We start from the raw sequence: 18,497 nt of genomic DNA on the forward strand, positions 1-18,497 counted from the left end.
TGAATATCCTACTTCCTGTCGGTGGGGTGTACACTGCGGAGGAGGAGCTAACCTTTTTTTCTGCATAGTGTCAGCCTCCTAGTGGCAGCAGCATACACCCATGGTTTCTGTGTCCCCCCAATGAAGCGATAGAGAAAGTCAACCAGCGTATTTGCAGCATTTTTTTCACCATCCATTCAAGTCAATGGGTGAAGACGCTGAAAGAAGTGACATTCTCTATGTCTAAAAAACGCTGGAAAGCACAAAATCCTGATCACACAAAAAAAAAAAAACAACAATCTGTGTGTATGAGATTTCTGAAATCTCATAGGCTCTGCTGCTAATAAAAAAGCAGCTGAACATTAGCATTAAAAAACGCTGCAAAAACGTGTGTAAACTTACCCTAGAACATCATTGCAGAGTCAGCAGCTGCAGAATCCCGGAGCCAGTTACCAAAGACATCCAGGCTCTCTGTAGAGAAGGCAGCGATGGTTTATAACCATCTCTGTCTTCACAATCACTGTATAAACCATACTGAAAAAAGCTGTATATACAGAATCCCCCTCCGACCCCCAGTCATGGTGAATGTTTTATGAGCATACTGCTACTTGTGCCCCAGAACAAGATTCAGGCACCCACATTTCCTACTTACAGCCCCGTCACTTCCTCTCCCCTTCCGGCTCCTTAGGGTGTATTTTATTCTTGTGATTAGCAGATTGTAGGGGCTCCGTTCCAGCACATCTGATCAGCTGCAGAGCAGAAGCACGGCCCCCAACCCTGGCACCTTTTAGTGTAGTCCCTCTCCCTTTCTTCTCTACTACGGTCCCTGTAATATGTAGTGTGGGTACACAGAACGGTGACTGAGGTCGTTACCAGTAACATAAGTGACTCTGTAGTGCAAACAGATATTCGTTGAAACTCTCGATCGGCTTCTCCTGAAGAACGTAGTCGTATCGCTGACCGCCATTTAACATCCCCACATCGAGCTGTACCGGCTCCTCCTTCACAATAACCTCATCTGATGCTGCAACTGCAAAAATAAAATGTAATTAGCATCTCACATGGAATATTGCATCCTAGCGCCAAGATATTCCTTGTCAATTCCAAATGGCGCATTAAAGGGACAGTCTAGGGCAAACACAGAATCTGGGTGGGTGAAAGCAATAGGGGTCTATTTGTGAAAATGACAATATCTCAATAACTGGGGGGGGGGGGTAGAAAAATATATTTTAGGTAAATTTCCAGTTCAGAAATGTCTGAATCAGAGCTCAACATCCTCTGCATTGACAGAGCTGAAGTTTTGCTGACTGCCTGCAGTCACCACCAGAGGGAGTTATTCAGCAGCATATGCAGAAAGCGCACATGCTCCCTCTAGTGACAGCTGCAGGTAGAGAAAAAGTTATCAATGAAGTCCATGTGAATTCACAGAAACAGATTCTATATATATTTTTAACCTTTCAATCCTGTAAATGCAGCATTCTTTTATCTCGAAGACACCTTTAAGTCATTAATGGGATTGTCCACCCTTAAAGCGTTATTCCCCCAAAAAATCAAGTTATCCCTTAGAGAGAAGATGGGGAACAATTTGTTGATCGCTAAGGGCAATGCCCTTTGCGACCCCCAGTGATCTCAAGATTGGGGCTCTGCTCCTTTCAAGAAGGGGCGTCGAAACCCCAACCTTGGAGTTCCAGATGTGCACATGCCCAGCTTACATTCCATTCAGTGACTACGAGACTGGCAGATACGACGCACACTGAGGTTAGATATGGGTCTAAAGAAAAACCCGTGTCCACCTCCTACTGACACTAAGCTAAACTGAGGAAATTAGTGCCGGTCGGTGGGGTGTATACTGTGGACTAGGAGCTAACCTTTTCTGTACATAGTCGCAGCTTCCTAGTGGCAGCAGCATACACCCATGGTTTCTGTGTCCCCCAATGAAGCGATAGAGAAATAGCACTTTGCTCGCCAATCCTATAGAAAATGAATGAAGTATAACGGAGCATGCACACTTCCACTCCAAAGCCGCGTTCTCGTGATCACTGTGGGTGGACTCTCAGTGATCAGCAAGTTACCCACCAATCCTATGGATAGAAGCCTCTACAAGGTATGTGTACAGTGTCACTTACCAGGCATAGCTTCTGGGACAGGGGCCAATTCAGAAACAGGCAACTCGGCAGCTTCTACAGTTGGAGGAGGTAACGTAGGCACAGGGGGTCGGGTAAATGTCTGCCAGGCTACCCGAAGAGACCCCAAAATGTCAGTACCCATTCGCGTTAGACCTTCTTTCAGTTCTGTTAGGAAGAAATAGAACATTACTCATAAATGCACTGAAAACATGGATTCCTTAAAAGGACTGTCAAGTCTTGGAGTAAAAGTCTGCTGTCACTTTACGTGACTGCAGACTTCTGAATCCTCACAGAGTGCAAAGTGCACTGCCAGTATTATCTGGTACTAGCGGCCATGTGACCGCGAGTATGCAATTTGCATACTTCAGGCCACATTCTGACTAGTCGTGTCCGGTCTCACTCAACTCACTCGACTAGACCCTGGGCACATCTAGTCGGCATGTGACCACATGTATGCAAATCCCACGTACCCTCCTGCTCCTGGTGCCGGAACTGGAGAGTCCTGCAAAATCAAAAATACTCTTTGTTCTAGTCTTTAACCAGCCACAAAAGTCATACTTCCTTTCAAAAGTTGAAAAAAAAAGTTTTAAAATTGAGAACTCATCCAGAAACTACCTCCAGGAGGTGGTAGAGACTGAAATGAGATGCCATCCCGCACCTCTCTAGTTGCAATCCTTTACCTACTCTGATCCCCTCCGTTCCATTACTAATTATTGCTGTATTCAGGTGACCGCTTTCCATAGATAGCGGTACAGATAGGACCTCAATTACCTAGATGCATCCTCTTCCTGCCTTTATGGTGAGGGATCAGCATTGGCTCAAACTCCTCTTCCTTCAGAACCATGGGTTCAATCCTGTATGCGACTGGATCAAACTGCAAATATTGAAGAAAAATAGAAATTAAATTAATATCATTTCAGATTTTTTTTTTTTTACTGTTACATAGTGGAAAACAAAAAAAAAATAAATTGTGATATAAGAAGCTACTTACTGGATGATAGATATTGAAGAAACGCTTACAGGTGGGGAACTGGTAATTTGGGTCAAGCCGCTTCAATCCACGTACAGTCAGAAACATCCCGATTGGAGATCCCCACGCAAAGAATATTTCCGGGTTGAAATTGAGATGTGGGTAATTGATCTGGGCCTGAAAAATGGAGCAGAATGGTTTCACGTGAGCTTTTAACGATTGTCGCTGATAGAGGGTAGACCGTTTGGTACCTGGAGGACTCACTCTGGCAGAGGAGAAGGTCAATCACCACATCATGAATTGCCTCAATATTGTGGAAACTTCATGTGAAGTACATAAGTTCCACCTGTACTTGCTTCAAAACCACAGAAATTGGGAGTAATCGTGTGTGGTACTACACCGAGACCAGAGCATAAGGACCTAGAAGATGTGCAGGACCCTAAACTAGGTGCCACACTGGTAGTTGGGGAAGTCAGGTTGTAGTGTGATACATGCATGACGTTGTGGTGGACTACTAAGCAGAAGAGCGCAGGGGACTTTGCAAATAGAATGTGATTTTTCAGATGCTTTGGTCACAGACTCAACCAATGTGGATGCAGAAACAGTGTCAGGTGAGCTTTTTTTTGCTCAAATTAATAATATGCATATACTATGCATAAAAAAAAAAAAATCTACACACCCCTGTCAGGTTTTTGTCAAGTCAAAAAAAATAACATCATACCACGAAAAATCATTTCAAGACTTTTTCCACTTTTAACGTAACCAATAATCTTTTCCTGTACTTTCTGACCAAGTTTGCACACACTGAGGCAGGATTTGTGCCCACTCCTCCACACAGATTTTCTCCAGATCTTTCAGGTTTCGCTGTCACTGAGCAACATTGAGTTGAGTTTTAGCTCTCTCGAAAGATTTTCTTTTGGGTTCAGGTCTGGAAACTGGCTAGGCCACTCCAGGACCTTGAAATGCTTCTTATGGAGCCACGCCATAGTTGTCCTGACTGTGTTTCAGGTCCTTTTCACACTGGAATACCCAGCCACGACCCATTTTCAATGCTCTCTCTTACTGAGGGAAGGAGGTTGTTGCCCAAAATCTCAGGATACATGACCTCATTCATTCTCCCTTTCATACGGTGCAGTCGTCCTGTCTCCTCTGAACAAAAACATCCCCAAAAGTATGATGTTTCCCCCACCATGCTTCACGGTTGGGACGGTGTTCTTGGGGTTTTACTCATACTTCTTCCTCCAAACATGGCGAGTTGAGATGATACCAAAAAGTTCTATTTTCATCTCATCTGACCACATGACGTTCTCATCCAGATAGTCTTGGTGAACTTCAAACAGACCTGGACATGTGCTGACATGAGCAGGGGTACCTTGAGATACCTGCAGGATTTGAATCCATGACGGCGTAGTGTGTTGCTACCGGTAATGTTTGAGACTGTGATCCCAGCTCTCTTCAGGTCATTGAGCAGTGTAGTTTTGGTCTGATCCCTGACCTAGCCCCAGACCTAAGAAGATTGACAGTAATCTTGTGTTTCTTCCATTTTTTAATAATTGTCCCAACAGTTGTTGCCTTCTCACAAAGCTACTTGACTATTGTCCTGTATCCCATCCCAGACCTGTGCAGGTCTACAATTTTGTTCCTGGTGCCCTTAGACAGCTCTTTGGTCTTGGCCATGGTGAAGAGGTTGGACTGTGATTGTGGATAAGTGTCTTTTTTATGAGTCAAACAGGTGCAATTAATACAGGTAATGAGTGCAGAGTAGGATGGCTTCTTAAAGAAAATCTAACAGGTCTGAGAGAGCCAGAAGTCTTTCTGGTTGGTAGGTGATCAAATACTGATTTCATGCAATAAAATGCTATTTAATTATTTAAAAATCATATAATGTGATTTTCTGGTTTTTATTTTTAGATTGTGTCGAAAAAGTGCAAAATCGGCAGTGTGTCAAATACTTATTTTCCCATCTAACTATATACATCTGCAAAATCGTTAGTGTGTATATTTATATATTAGTTGGGAGAATAGAGTATTTGATACACTGACGAATATATAGAACACACACCTACAACTAAACGTAAACCATGGCTGAAGCACGACTGACTGTTTCTTACCTGTCCAATTCCTACATCGCATTGTTCATAATTGGCCATACTGGAAGTGGTGACAGACAGGAACGGAGGTGGTGTTGGGTCTGTCTTAGGAGAGGACTCCGGGGCTGTGCATTTAGTGTCCTAGAATTAGAACGTAAATATAGATTCTTCTGTTTTCATGAATTTTATACGACTCACCTACTGCAGAGAATCTCATTCACCAAATGTCTGAGATTAGAATTATAATATAAGATAGCTCAAAAGTATGGCATCTGCTAACATTGAAGTCAACATAAAAAAAAAAAAAAAAAAACAGCCCAACATATTGCTGAAAATACTCACCTGAAGAGGTCTTCTTTGTTTTATATAGTGGACAATTTTTTTCCTTGGTCCCAAAGGAATCCCCATATTCTCCAAGTCTTGCTCAGAGCACAAACCCTATATACACATGGGGCAAAAATATAAGTAGTAAAACACACTTCTATAGAGCCACACCTTTCAAAAAGGACAGTATCATCATGGATGAAGCTTAGGAACAGCGTGAAGGGTCAGACTCACCAAAGCGTCCATGTCCATCTTTTCTCGCTCTAACACATCAGTGAACTCCGACAGCTCCAGCTGATTCATGACGTCTTCCAGCGTCCGCTTGTTTGTCTGAAATTCAGATTTTGGTACGGACGTCTGCACAAAAAAAAAGAGAAATATTCACATTTAGGGTGTCCCAAAGTATAGGATCACCCATACCGCCAAAGCATCACCAATAACCATAGCGGCAAAAAATGTACTTCTGCTCTCGCGGCTTTCCTTTTGATTAGCCGACCTGGCGCAATATCAGACCAGCTAATCAAAAGAGCCGCGAATGGCCGGGAGGTAAGAGGTGGTACTCCCACTCCAGCTCTGTAGCCATAGACCACCATCATGTCTGATGGAATAAGACCTCTGGCAGAAGCAAAAACAAAAGGCTGAATCTACACACTGGAAATTAGGAGAGGGGTCTAGGTTACCTTTGTCTTGAGAGGAACATTTCCTTCAGGATCCACTTGGTTAGTGAGCAGATCAAACAGAATCAGAGATCCTATAGAGGAGACAGTAGTACGGTGTCACATTGGACATCAACCGGTCTATCTACAGATCATATTCCAGTAATAAGTTTATTATCCCACCCAAAAAACATCCCACTATATTGTGGCTACAACAGGATAAAACCAGGCAACATCAAAAGGGCCATAACTTTACAAATACATTGTATTACTTTTCATAGAGTCCAGAGCTGCATTCACAATTCTGCTGGCCGCCAGTCAACAAGCTTGCGATTCTACACCCCCTGAAGTCCTACAATACATAGGACAGTTTTTCCTACGTCCGCTTACTGTAGAGTGCGTGGTATAAAGATGGCACCTCCAAGACTGAAAATCAACAAGGCAGCATTAAGCCTGCAATGAATTCTGGGAGATTTCAGCTCTGAAAACTCTAAATGTGAGCAACAGAAATCTGCTTTAACCCCTTCCCACAAATGGACACAACTGTACATCCAGATTTTAAGTGATTTCCCGCATTTAGCTACATCTCCGGGATGGCGGATGGCTTGGGTACAGCAGTTGTGCCGGTGTCATGCATATCAGGAGGCGGCTATTATGCTGGGATCGGACCCAACGCCGATCTCAGCATTTTAACTCCTCCAACGCTGCGAATCAATAATGAGAGGGCTTTGTGAGGAGGACTCCCTTTGTCAGGGGATCAGCACCACTGCAGCGTGATCACGGCGTGCCGCTGTGTTAGGACTAAAATGGCCTCCCTTTCCGACATCTCCTGCTAGAGGCAGCGCCTGATGGGATGACTGTCCATCAACCGCTCACAGGTTTGATAACACAATGTAGTATATTGTATTTTCAATGCTACCAAAGGCTCACAGGTCCAAATCCACTTGTGAGACTAGTAAGAAATATATATTAAAACTAAATAAATATATAAATAAGCTATACTAATAAAAAAAATGGTTTATTTGTGTGTGCGTGGGGGAGGGGGAGGTGCGACCCAACACCCTGCAAAGCGGCTAAAAAAAAAAAAAAATTAAATTAGTATCAGCGTAATTGTATCAACCTGCAAAATGAAGTTAAAAAAAAAAAAAAAAAGTGTCCTTTAAAAACTATTTCAGTTTTATGGTCTTTCGTTCCAGATTGCTACTAAAAGACTTAAAACTGATGAAACAAAGTTGTAAGTACCCAAGAATGGTGCCAGTAAAACAACAGCTTTCCACAAAAAAAAAAAAAAAAAAAAGCCCTCATATATTTGCAGAGAAATGTAATTTATGGGTCTCCGAATATACTGACCCATTAGAAGTAAATCATTTTTTTAAAGCGTCGCTCGTGAAAAAGTTACAAAACTTTTATAAATCTAGAACTGTCATGACTGTATCAAGCTGCAGAATAGAGATAACACGACAATTACAGCCAAAGGGGCATAAAAAAAAAAATACAGATTTAGAAATTATGTTTTGTTTTTTTTTTGTTTACTTTGACTCCCATAGAGTCCATAAAAAGCGATCAAAAGTTCACCCCAAAAAAATAAGCTCTCAGACATCTTCACTGGCGGAAAAAAAAAAAAAGAACTTTGTCAATTTTTTTTTCAAAGAAGTGTATTACTTGTATAAAAGTAATAAAAAAAGAACAAAAACTGTAGAATGACAGACATTTGGCAAGAAAGCTGACGCGAGATCACATTATATGTAACAATGACTTTCTGACCCAGATTACACATGAATCACTAAACGGGCAAAGATCAACACACACCGGCTGCACAATTATATTGTCACGCCAGGTACAAGATTCAGCAGCTGATATAGAGGCTTCACATAAAGGACAACGTGACGGGCTTCATCCCCATACACAGGGAAAGGAGCCGGACTATAAGCTGGTATATGTGCAACGTGTAAGAGCACGTTCACACTGCGGCCATTTCACAATCTCAGTCGGTCCCTGCCCTTATTTATACTGACGTCGCAGGATACGTGGTAAGGGTTTAATACCAATGGGTACACCTTGTCGCGGTGGGATGGCCATTTTTGCCCAGTCTCTTTCTTATGAAGGAGTCATGAACAATAACCATAACGGAGACGAGTGAGGCGTGCAGTTCTTTGGATGTTGTTGTGTGGTCTTTTGCGGCTTCTTGGATGAGCCATCGCTGTGCTCATGGGGTAATTTTGGTCGGCCGGCCACTCCTGGGAACGTTCACTGCTGTTCCATGTTTTTGCCTTTTTTGGATAATGGCTCTCACTGTGGTTCGCTGGAGTCCTAAAGCTTTAGAAATGACTTTATAACCTTTTCCAGACTGATATATCTCAATTAGTTTGCTTCTCATTTGCTCCAGAATTTCTTTGGATCACAGCATGCTGTTTATCTTTTGAGGATCTTTTGGTCTAATTCACTTTGTCAGGCAGGTCCTGTTTAAGTGGTTTCTTGATTGAGAACAGGTGTGGCAGTAATCAGGCCTGGGTGTGGCTAGGGAATATAAACTCAGCTTTCCAAAGATGTGATAAACCACAGTTAATTTAGGTTTTAAGGGGGAGGAAATCACTTTTTCACACAGGGTCCTGAAAGTTTGGATTTCTTTTTCCCTTAATAATAAAAGCCTACATTTAAAAAAATGCATTTTGTGCTTAGTTCTTGTGTTATCTTTGTCTAATATTTACATATATTTTGTGAACAGAAACATTTAAGTGTGACAAACATGCAAAAGAATAGGAAATCAGGAAGGGGGCAAACACTTTTTCACACAAGTGTATAATAAAATAAATATATATAATTTACAAAATACATCAAATTCAAAACTATAACTCATCCAGCCCAAAAATAAAAAGAAATACAAGCCCTCATGCTGCTATATCGATGGGAAAATGGGCTGCATCCTTGAAGGTTAATGCTTAGAATACCACTTTTGTTTCGTTATTGAACTAGTACTGTATGCAGGAAATGTGCTGGGTCTCTTTCTGCACTGTACCATTAAAGGCCTCCTTACCACAATTGTTATGGTCTAATACGTGGCACATGTAAGAACCTCGGGTGACATGTTGCCCTCTCACCACCTACCAAGACTGTGTCCTGTGACTGAGATTCGCCCCTTGAATTCAGGGTTCCTCTCCAAGAACAGGCGGTAGATGCGATTCATCTCCCCACACACGGTGTTCGCGATGGTCTGGCAGTAGGTCGGGCTGTTGTAGAAGAACAGGTCCAGGATGGTCTCGTTGGTGAACTGCCGGAGGCGGCAGATGCTGGGCAGCGTGATCCTCTGGATGTCACTAGGGAGAATTATTAGAAGTCAAATTAAAACCAGATAAAAAAGGAACACTTTTTACAATTAGTGACAAAGAGAAACCCATTCGTGACGGGACGATTTTCCAATTTTTTGCACTTTTATTCCCCCCCCCCCTTGCATTCTTACAAGCACCATAACCTTTTTTCTCTGTCTACACGATGGTACGAGACCATGGTTGGTTGCAGTTTTGAATTACATTTTTCACTTTACCATATAACGTACTGAGAAACGGAAAGAAAAAAAAATCCAAAAGTATTGAGAAATGTTGTAAAAGAATTAAAAAAATAAATAAATAAATAATACTTTCGCCATTTTTTATTGGGTGATGGGGGGTTTAAGACGTTCATTGTGCGGTAAAAATGACCCGGCAGAATGATTTTCCAGGTTGGTACAATTAAAGATCTACCAAACTTTTAAGGTCCTGAGCCCGCGCCATACCTTGTGCCCATATGATATAGATTTATGTTACACGGTTCAGAAGGGGTTAATACACCAGGGACATTGTATCTTTTATCTGGTTGATAAAATTAAAGTTCCTTTAAAAGTATTACTGCCATCTCTAAGATCCTATCCCTATATATAGTAGGATTATTATTATTATTATTATTATTAATAAATGTTAGCAAATACCTTCAATTAGAAATGTAGTACAGTTCTTCTGATTAGCTATGTCACCTACTCCATGTACAGGGAACTGCAGTAGCTTAGGTATCCATGGTTACAACTACTCATATAGTTAGCTATTTAGCAGTTAGTGGTCGTAACCATGGATATCCAAGCTACTGTAACGCCCTATACATGAAATAAGTGACATAGCGAATCAGAAGAACTGTACTACATTTTCAATTGAAAGCATTTGCTAATATTATTATTATTACAAGGTCTACATATTGGGAAAGGATCTTAGAGATGGGAAGATCCCTTTTAAGTTATCTTAATCCTCTTAATTGAGATAATCTTCTGTGACAAGTTATCAAGATGGTGCGCTGCGCGTCATGGTAACCTTTGCTACTCATACCGCCCTCTTCCAAGTCACGTCTGTGGTGTCCATGCAGCGTGGCAGTGCACTTACTTGTCAACTCCGGTGGCGTCAGCATGGAGAGCGCTGTGCCAATCCACGGGGAGAAATTCTACCCGTCCAATCCGTTCTTCTTCCAAGGATTTCTTAAAGTGCGCGTGCAGCAGATTCAGAGACACAAGCCGGAAATCATTTACTGAGGAAAGGAAAAAAAACAAAACAACGGAGGTCAGTGATGGAGAGGGTGATCCATGCAGACTTCTTCATGCGACAGTACTTACCACATTGCACAATGCTTCGAAACTGCAAGTCACAGGCCGGGCCGATGCCATGAACCATGAAGACCAAGTGATCGATCTGAGGTGGCTCACCTAAAACACAGTGAATTGGGGCTTAATAGTCTGCTGGATGTGGGGGAGGTAAAGCTCCTGAATTCATGGTCCGGACACAGAGCTGGGATACTGAATGATCAGACACATTTATAGCTGTGTGATAAGAGGAGTCACTAACAAGTGTCAGGGCATAATAATCATCCCATTACCCCGAATCCATGAAACTGTGACCTAAAGGAATGTCAGGCTACATTTCCCATAGAGAGTTGATATATCAGTCCGATAATCCAGCGCCACAGTAACTAAAGGTATGAGATCTGCTGTCCTTGCTAACAGGCTGCAGTGGTAACATCACAACTACATTGAAGGCGACCACTGCAATCAATCCCTGAGCTAAACAGCCTGTGTCATGTATATCGGCAGAGCCGCTGAGCACGGTGATTGGCTGCAGTGGTCACGCACACAGTAGTTGTCAGATCACCATTGCAAGGCCAGGACCATGGTTGAAACGGAAAAAGTGAGTAACGCCATGATCGGTATTTTTAACCCGAGTATGCCGCTCTGAGTACACCCCCAGCGGCTCCTGGGAGGAAACAAGCTCATTTTCTCCCAGTAGCCGCACTTTCAGTAAGGTGGCCAGGCGACATTGCAACCCTAGTTACGTAGGTAAATAAAGTTTGTCCAATGTGACAGGTTTCCTTTAAAAACTATAAATGGAAAAGCCCTTTAAAAAAAAAACAAACCTTCAGAAAAAGTAGTTTTATGCCTAAAACAGTCCCCAAAGGGATGGAGTATGACTACCTGCGGGGTTCTCCGAGTCGTGGGGTTCTCCAAGTAACGTTTCACTTCCAGTCGCACGCACTGCGTCATTAATAGACGTCTACATCCCATAATTTGCGTGTGAAGGCAAACCTCACCTTGAGGTATCTCCACCGAGATATTGTCTACTCCTCTCTTTACAGTCCGAGGCCGACCCTGCTCACTTGGGCTGGCCCCCCATTCATCTACGATTCCTGTTGGCTGGTAGTGAACCATAAGCTGCAAAAAAAAAAAAAAAAAAAAAAAAAAAGACAGTAAGAGGACGACGAATTTAATCTGATCATATCAACATTTAGGCTGTATATACACTGCGTTCCAAATTATTATGCAAATTGGATTTAAGTGTCATAAAGATGTAATTTTTTGTTTTTCATATAAACTCATAGATGGTATTGTGTATCAGGGCTCTTTGGATCACTGAAATCAATCTCAAATTCCTGTGATAATTAGTTTACCAGGTGAGCCCAATTAAAGGTAAACTACTTAAGACTGATGTTCCACATTATTAAGCAGGGCACAGGTTTCAAGGAATTTAGGAAATAAAAAGGACCTCTCTGCTGCTGAAAAGCATCAAATAGTGCAATGCCTTGGTCAATAGATGAAAACATTAGATATTTCCCAAAAATTTAAACGTGACCATCGTACTGTTAAGAGATTTGTGGTTGATTCTGAGCACAGACATGTTTGTGCTGATAAAGGCAGAATGAGGAAGGTTTCTGCCAGGCAAGTTCATCGGATTAAGAGAGCAGCTGCTAAAAAGCCATTACAAACCAGCAAACAGATATTTAAAGCTGCTGGTGCCTCTGGAGTCCCTCGAACCTCATGGTGTAGGATCCTTCAAAGGCTTGCTGTGGTGCATAAACCTACTATTCGGCCACCCCTAAAAAGTGTTCACAAGCAGAAATTGTAGCAGTGGGCCCAGACATACATGAAGACTAATTTTCATACAGTCTTGTTTACTGATGAGTGTCGAGCAACCCTGGATGGTCCAGATGGATTGTTGGTGGATGGCCACTATGTCCCAACAAGGCTGCGACTTCAGCAAGGAGGAGGAGGAGTCGTCATGTTTTGGGCCAGAATCATGGGGAAACAGCTGGTAGGGCTCTTTAAGGTTCCTGAAGGTGTGAAAATGACCTCTGCAAAGTATATAGAGTTTCTGACTGACAGCTGTCTTCCATGGTATAAAAAGCAGAAACGTGCCTTCAGGAGCAAAATCCTCTTCATGCATGACAACGCACCATCTCATGCTGCAAAGAATACCTCTGAGTCATTGGCTGCTATGGGCATAAAAGGAGATAAACTCATGGAGTGGCCACCATCTTCCCCTGACCTCAACACTATAGAGAACCTTTGGAGTATCATCAAGCAAAAGATCTATGAGGGTGGGAGGCAGTTCACATCAAAACAGCAGCTCTAGGAGGCTATTCTGACTTCATGCAAAGAAATCCAAGCAGAAACTCTCCAAAAACTCCCAAGTTCAATGGATGCAAGAATTGTGAAGGTTATATCAAAGAAGGGTTCCTATGTTAACATGTAACTTGGCCTGTTAGGATGTTTTGGAGTTAAATAGCTTTTTTGTTCAGTGAATGTGACCTCCTAATGCTGCAAAATTCCACAAATGAACATTTTCAGTTCTTTAAAACAGATCAAATGTTTAGAAATTCTAATGTGCCTAATAATTTGGAACAGTGCAATTTGAGTTTTTATTCATTTTGGAGATTATACTGTTATCATTGGGAGGTTTCTTCAATAAAATTTGATATATACTCTAATGGGTGATGACTTTTATTAGACTGACTGTCATTTGTACTGACTATTTAGGAAAATCATAGAAAAATATCATTTGCATAATAATTTGGAACACAGTGTATTCTAATAAGAGACCTCAGCCGCCTATAATAAACCAGGTCTAAAAATCCAGTATGTGCCCAAATAGGAAGAAATGATCCAGCCAAGAAGCGGGATCCCACAGCGGTCACCCCAGCCCCTTCATTTTTTTTTACGTATTTCACACTCTAAACTTAGGCCCACAATTGACCAAGACTTGCATTTTTCACACTGGTCTTGATGAAGGGAATGCTGTACTATGATGCGTAAATTTCAATAAAAGTCATTCGACCCAACACATTTTCGCATCTTTGAGCTGCCGAGCGTCAATAGAAGTAATGTACATTTCTCTATTAATTTTAGCCACTTTTAAGGTGTCATGAATTTCTGGGCCCCGCTTAGCCTTGCCCCCTGCCACAAACGAAGTTCTACCCACTTTTTCAAAAAAGTTGGCAGGGACTGATGTAAATCTACTAAAAGTTGCAAATTCTTCACAACATTTCAAAAACTTTTTTTTTTTTTTTTTTTTAAGTCAAAATGATTGCGAAAAATGATGAATTGGAAACTTATTCCTTGCAATGACAGAGTCTGCAGGTAGTTCACACCGGCCATAGTTAGGGTGGACTGAACCTCCTAATAAAGTACACTTTACTGGCACATGTCTCCATCGTGTCATTGAAACTAGAAATAAGAAAAATTATAGAAAATAATATTATATATAATTTTATTTTTTTAATAGTTTCTGCCTTTCAAAAAGAGGAAAGCAGCCATGTTTTTTCCCCTTAAGGGTATGTGCACACGCTGTGGATTCTGCTGCGGATCCGCAGCGGATTTGCCTTTGCGGATCCGCAGCAGTTCCGCAGACAGTGTACAGTATGTTATCCTATGGGTTTTCAAATCCGCAGTGCACATGTTGTGGATTTTTCCCAGCGGAAAAGCTGCGGTTTGAAATCCGCAGCATGTCAATTCTTTCTGCGGATTCCGCTGCGGTTTGACACCTATTCCATTGTCCAGGTGTCAAACCGCAGGGGAAAACCGCTGTCCAATCCGCAGAAAAACCGCAGGTCACTTTACCTGCGGTTTTACCTGCGCATCTGCATGGAAAAATCCGCAGGTGAATCCGCAGCGTGTGCATATACACCTAATCAAGAAAAAAGTATATATATAAAAAAATTAAAAAAAATCACCGACATAGCTGCACATAAACATTTTCAGGAAATTGTGGGGTTGCAATTGCATTGATAAAGGTCTTCTTCATTCACCTTGGGATTATGCAAAATAATGAGGTCTCTAGATGGTGATTCCAGTCTCTTTTTCCACTCATTTCGGGTTACTGCCTGCATGAAGGCATCCTGGAGGGTAAAAAAAAATAAATAAAAAAGTAAAATATTAATTTACAGACATGTCTATGGAGAATAACTACTGACATATAACCTAACATACAATTTCAGCCATGAGCGATAATACCCCTAGGGTTCAACCATAGGCACTGGCTGGCCACAGCTTTCCCCGGTAAGGTCAGGTATTTGGCTGGGATGCCGGGAGCAGAGTCTTTTAAAGGAGGGTCATTTCTGATGAAGACCCCTTCCTCACAGTCTTTCATTATCTATAATAATACAATAGGAAATGACCTCTAAGATCTCACTGAAGTTCTCTGGATACGGGACATATTTGCTGTCCTTATCCCCTTTGTAGAACCAGGTGCATCTCTGTACGATGGAGTCCTCTTCGTCCCAGTAAACAGACAGTCGCCTGCGGCTGCCCAGGTAAACGTCGTATCGGCCGCCACAAACCGGCACAACAATACTGTTCGGATTCTCTCCTGATAACAAGAGAATAATAATAAAAAGAAACATTATAAAGCCAGAAATGTTAAAAAATTCAGATGGAAGAGCATCAAAATTACTATGATGGCGCCACCAAATCCCTAAGTTTTGGAGCAGCCCATGGACAGATGTCAGAATCCGCCAACAACCTAAAGTCCATGTGGCTGACGGTCCTGCGCTATATAGTGGGCAGATTTCTGCATTTTTATATTTTTATGACCCATTTTAGCTCTCCAGCATGTGGACCTGCAAGTTCAGAGCTCAGCGATCGTCTCCTCTGAAGCTACTCTCTTGGTGGACATAAACCTAACTTGCTCAGATCAGATTGCAGGAGGACCTAGCGGCCATTGTTTTTTTTATTGCAAGTATGTTAAGTAAAATTATCCTTCCAATGCACATTGGTCAGCATAGGAGCTGCATACACCAAAATAGTGGGTGAATATTAATCAAAATTATGTCATTATTATTTTAACACCAAAGAAATGGGCCTGCACACGTGTTGGTATATGTGCAATGTGTGACGTCACTATGACACATGGTAAGGTTTTAATACTAGAGGTTAGGACCATCCCGATTTGGGTCACCTTGGCGCTGGTGGAATGGCTTTTACGCTTTTTTTTTTTTTTTAATTAAAAATAGTGTTTACGAAGAACTCTATGCTATTTATATGTACTATTGCTTTTACTTACAACAGGGTATATGTTCATTTTGTCTCGGTCTTGGGGGAGCACGTTCACACTGTGGACATTAACAGACAAAACCTAGGATAAAAAGTGGAAACAGCTTTTGGAAACACTTCTTCTTTGTGGTTGTTTTTGGAAACGCTTTCCATTTCCTAAAGCTGTTTTCGAAGTGTTTGACATTTTTTTGGAGTTTTTTTCCCCCCTTGAATCACTTTTGTGTGCAGCCCATTGATAGAATCTGTTCCAAACGAGGCTCTGTTCAATCAGGAGACGCTTCAAAGAAGGGACGTGCACTTTTTCCTCCCACTGGTTGTTATTGAAAACCTGGACGTATGAAAAGCAAAGTGATTTAACGCCATGTGCACACAACGGCTTTTTCAGGTGGATGCCGGACAGGATCCGCCTGACACAGCGCCCCGTGAAATGAGAACAGTCTATTCATGTGCACATGATCCATCTCATATCACGTCTTTTAATGGCTTCAGGGTTTGGAAACAGTCAAGTGGTTACAAGAAGGAACATGCTCATTTGAAAGCCGCCTACTCATTATAATGCATAGTATAGCGAGAAAGACACAAACTATGGCAGAACTGCCTCAGGACAAACTTGGCAGCTGTGCCGGCGTCTAAATAACGCCATGTGCACATACGCTTCCAATAGAAATGAATACGAAAAGTCTTTAAAGTTTTATTTCTGACCAGACCGACTCTAAACAAACTTCATGAGCACATAACTCTTAGAGGGTTGCATACCGTGGGTGAAAAGAGGTCAAGTTTTAGGAGAAACAGACTTTTTTTTTTCCTCCACCATCCACCTGTACCCTAAGGCCGGGATCACACATGTGAGAAACTCGGACAAGCCTCGCATCTTAATACCAGGCACTGCCGCCGGCACTCGGGAGCGGAGCGTGCGGCCGCATGTATTTCTATGCAGCCGCACGCTCCGATCCCGAGTGCATTAAGACGCGAGACTCGTCCGAGTTTCTCGCATGTGTGATCCCGGCCTCATATTGTAAAACCAAAGTGCACCAATGGTGGTCACAGCTGTAGGATCACCGAGCGGCCAGATGTTACATTAGTTGACCCATTAAGGATTGGGCATGTAAAACCCAGCCTGTCCGATCCTCTAGGTCCTACCTAGAGTCTATGATCTTGAGGATCCATTACACTTTTGCTTATTCCGCGCCCGCACCTACCCACAATCATGAATTGTCTATGGGGAGATTACCATCTAGAAGATTAAATGCTTAACTAACCTACTAAACTTTATAATTAATGAGATTAAATCTCAAACTCGTAAATCCCATTACTCCGATGCCACTGGATAAAGATTCCTCCATAGCCGACAGAGGATGTTATGAATAAGCTACAACCGTAACCACAGGAATGATTTTCCCACCATTTAAAGAATCATACGTGGTCAGATTTAATTGTTTTGTCACCACAGATACACAATTCATCATTAATGGTTAGAGCTATGCAGATATTAAAGCGCTGGAATTACTGCAGTGAATATAAGGAAATATCGCGCTTGCTCTGGGGTTGCCAAGGTAGTGTCAGCGGCAAAAGATTTCTACTCATGTGACCTCTACTTGAGTGACAGTCACATGACAAGCCAGAGCAAGCATAATGTGTACAAGGGAGCAGTTAGAAAAATAGATCTTTAAAAAAAAAAAAAAAAAAAAAAAAAAATTGAAGAAAGCACAATCAGGACAGTAATTAGGTCTACTGCAAGCACGGAAAAAAATAGCACATTTTCATTTGAAATTATACAGGTTTTTACAGCATTTATCACCTATCCATAGGATAGGTCCTCTCGCTAGGACTCTCACATATCACTGTGAAGGGAACATTAGTGCTTCTTCACTTCTACGGGAATAATAACAGAAGACGGCACACTGCTCACCACCACATTCACAAAAGGAACATTCCCATCTCCAAGATCCTATCCCGATATGTACAAGATGTAATAATAATAATAATAGAAAAGAACTCCATTTAGAAATGTAGTATATTTCTTCTGATTCACCATGTCACTTATCCCATGTGTAGGGCATTGCAGTAGCTTTGGCTTCTATGGTTACGACCAATCATTTAGAGCCAGTTAGTTAGCTAGTTGCTATTGGTCGTAACCACAAATACCTAAGCTATGGCAATGCCCTGCACATGGGTTAAGCGATATAGCGAATCAGAAGAACTATACAACATTTCTAATAGGAGGCATTTCCTAATATTATTTCACCTACTACATATTGGGATGGGAATACCTCTTTAAGTAAATACATTTTCACGACGGTCTGAGGTCCGAGCATTTACATCCCAGGCATATTATATATTGGCGAGCTGTACAACTTTTCATTGCTAATCACTTAAGGGGGTCTGTTGATGCATAGACAGATACATAAACACACACAGCAATTAAAGGGGATTTCCGTCATACATATATGTTTTCATCATGGAAACCCCTATAATTGCTGCATCAGTGAAAGTTGCACAACTTTATAAAAAACCTCATGC

General features: G+C 41.8%; 1 protein-coding gene across 3 annotated transcripts in view; it reads right to left on the bottom strand.

Moving 5' to 3' along the window:
* Positions 1 to 18,497, bottom strand: part of DDHD2 (DDHD domain containing 2) — a 71,679-nt gene that overhangs the window by 18,411 nt on the left and 34,771 nt on the right. For all 3 annotated transcript variants that reach the window (XM_073588824.1, XM_073588823.1, XM_073588825.1), the window contains 14 exons: positions 15,104 to 15,294; positions 14,735 to 14,824; positions 11,739 to 11,864; positions 10,776 to 10,860; positions 10,549 to 10,690; positions 9,251 to 9,459; positions 6,170 to 6,240; positions 5,724 to 5,846; positions 5,508 to 5,603; positions 5,187 to 5,306; positions 3,097 to 3,252; positions 2,877 to 2,979; positions 2,106 to 2,270; positions 853 to 1,009 (listed from right to left, as the gene is read on the bottom strand). In XM_073588824.1, coding sequence (XP_073444925.1) covers positions 853 to 1,009; positions 2,106 to 2,270; positions 2,877 to 2,979; positions 3,097 to 3,252; positions 5,187 to 5,306; positions 5,508 to 5,603; positions 5,724 to 5,846; positions 6,170 to 6,240; positions 9,251 to 9,459; positions 10,549 to 10,690; positions 10,776 to 10,860; positions 11,739 to 11,864; positions 14,735 to 14,824; positions 15,104 to 15,294 — 1,834 coding nt within the window. The remainder of the gene's footprint in view (positions 1 to 852; positions 1,010 to 2,105; positions 2,271 to 2,876; positions 2,980 to 3,096; positions 3,253 to 5,186; positions 5,307 to 5,507; positions 5,604 to 5,723; positions 5,847 to 6,169; positions 6,241 to 9,250; positions 9,460 to 10,548; positions 10,691 to 10,775; positions 10,861 to 11,738; positions 11,865 to 14,734; positions 14,825 to 15,103; positions 15,295 to 18,497) is intronic.

This window comes from Dendrobates tinctorius, unplaced genomic scaffold (assembly GCF_039654945.1).
Source record: "Dendrobates tinctorius isolate UK_male_01 unplaced genomic scaffold, ASM3965494v1 ptg000104l, whole genome shotgun sequence".
Taxonomy (NCBI): domain Eukaryota; kingdom Metazoa; phylum Chordata; class Amphibia; order Anura; family Dendrobatidae; genus Dendrobates; species Dendrobates tinctorius.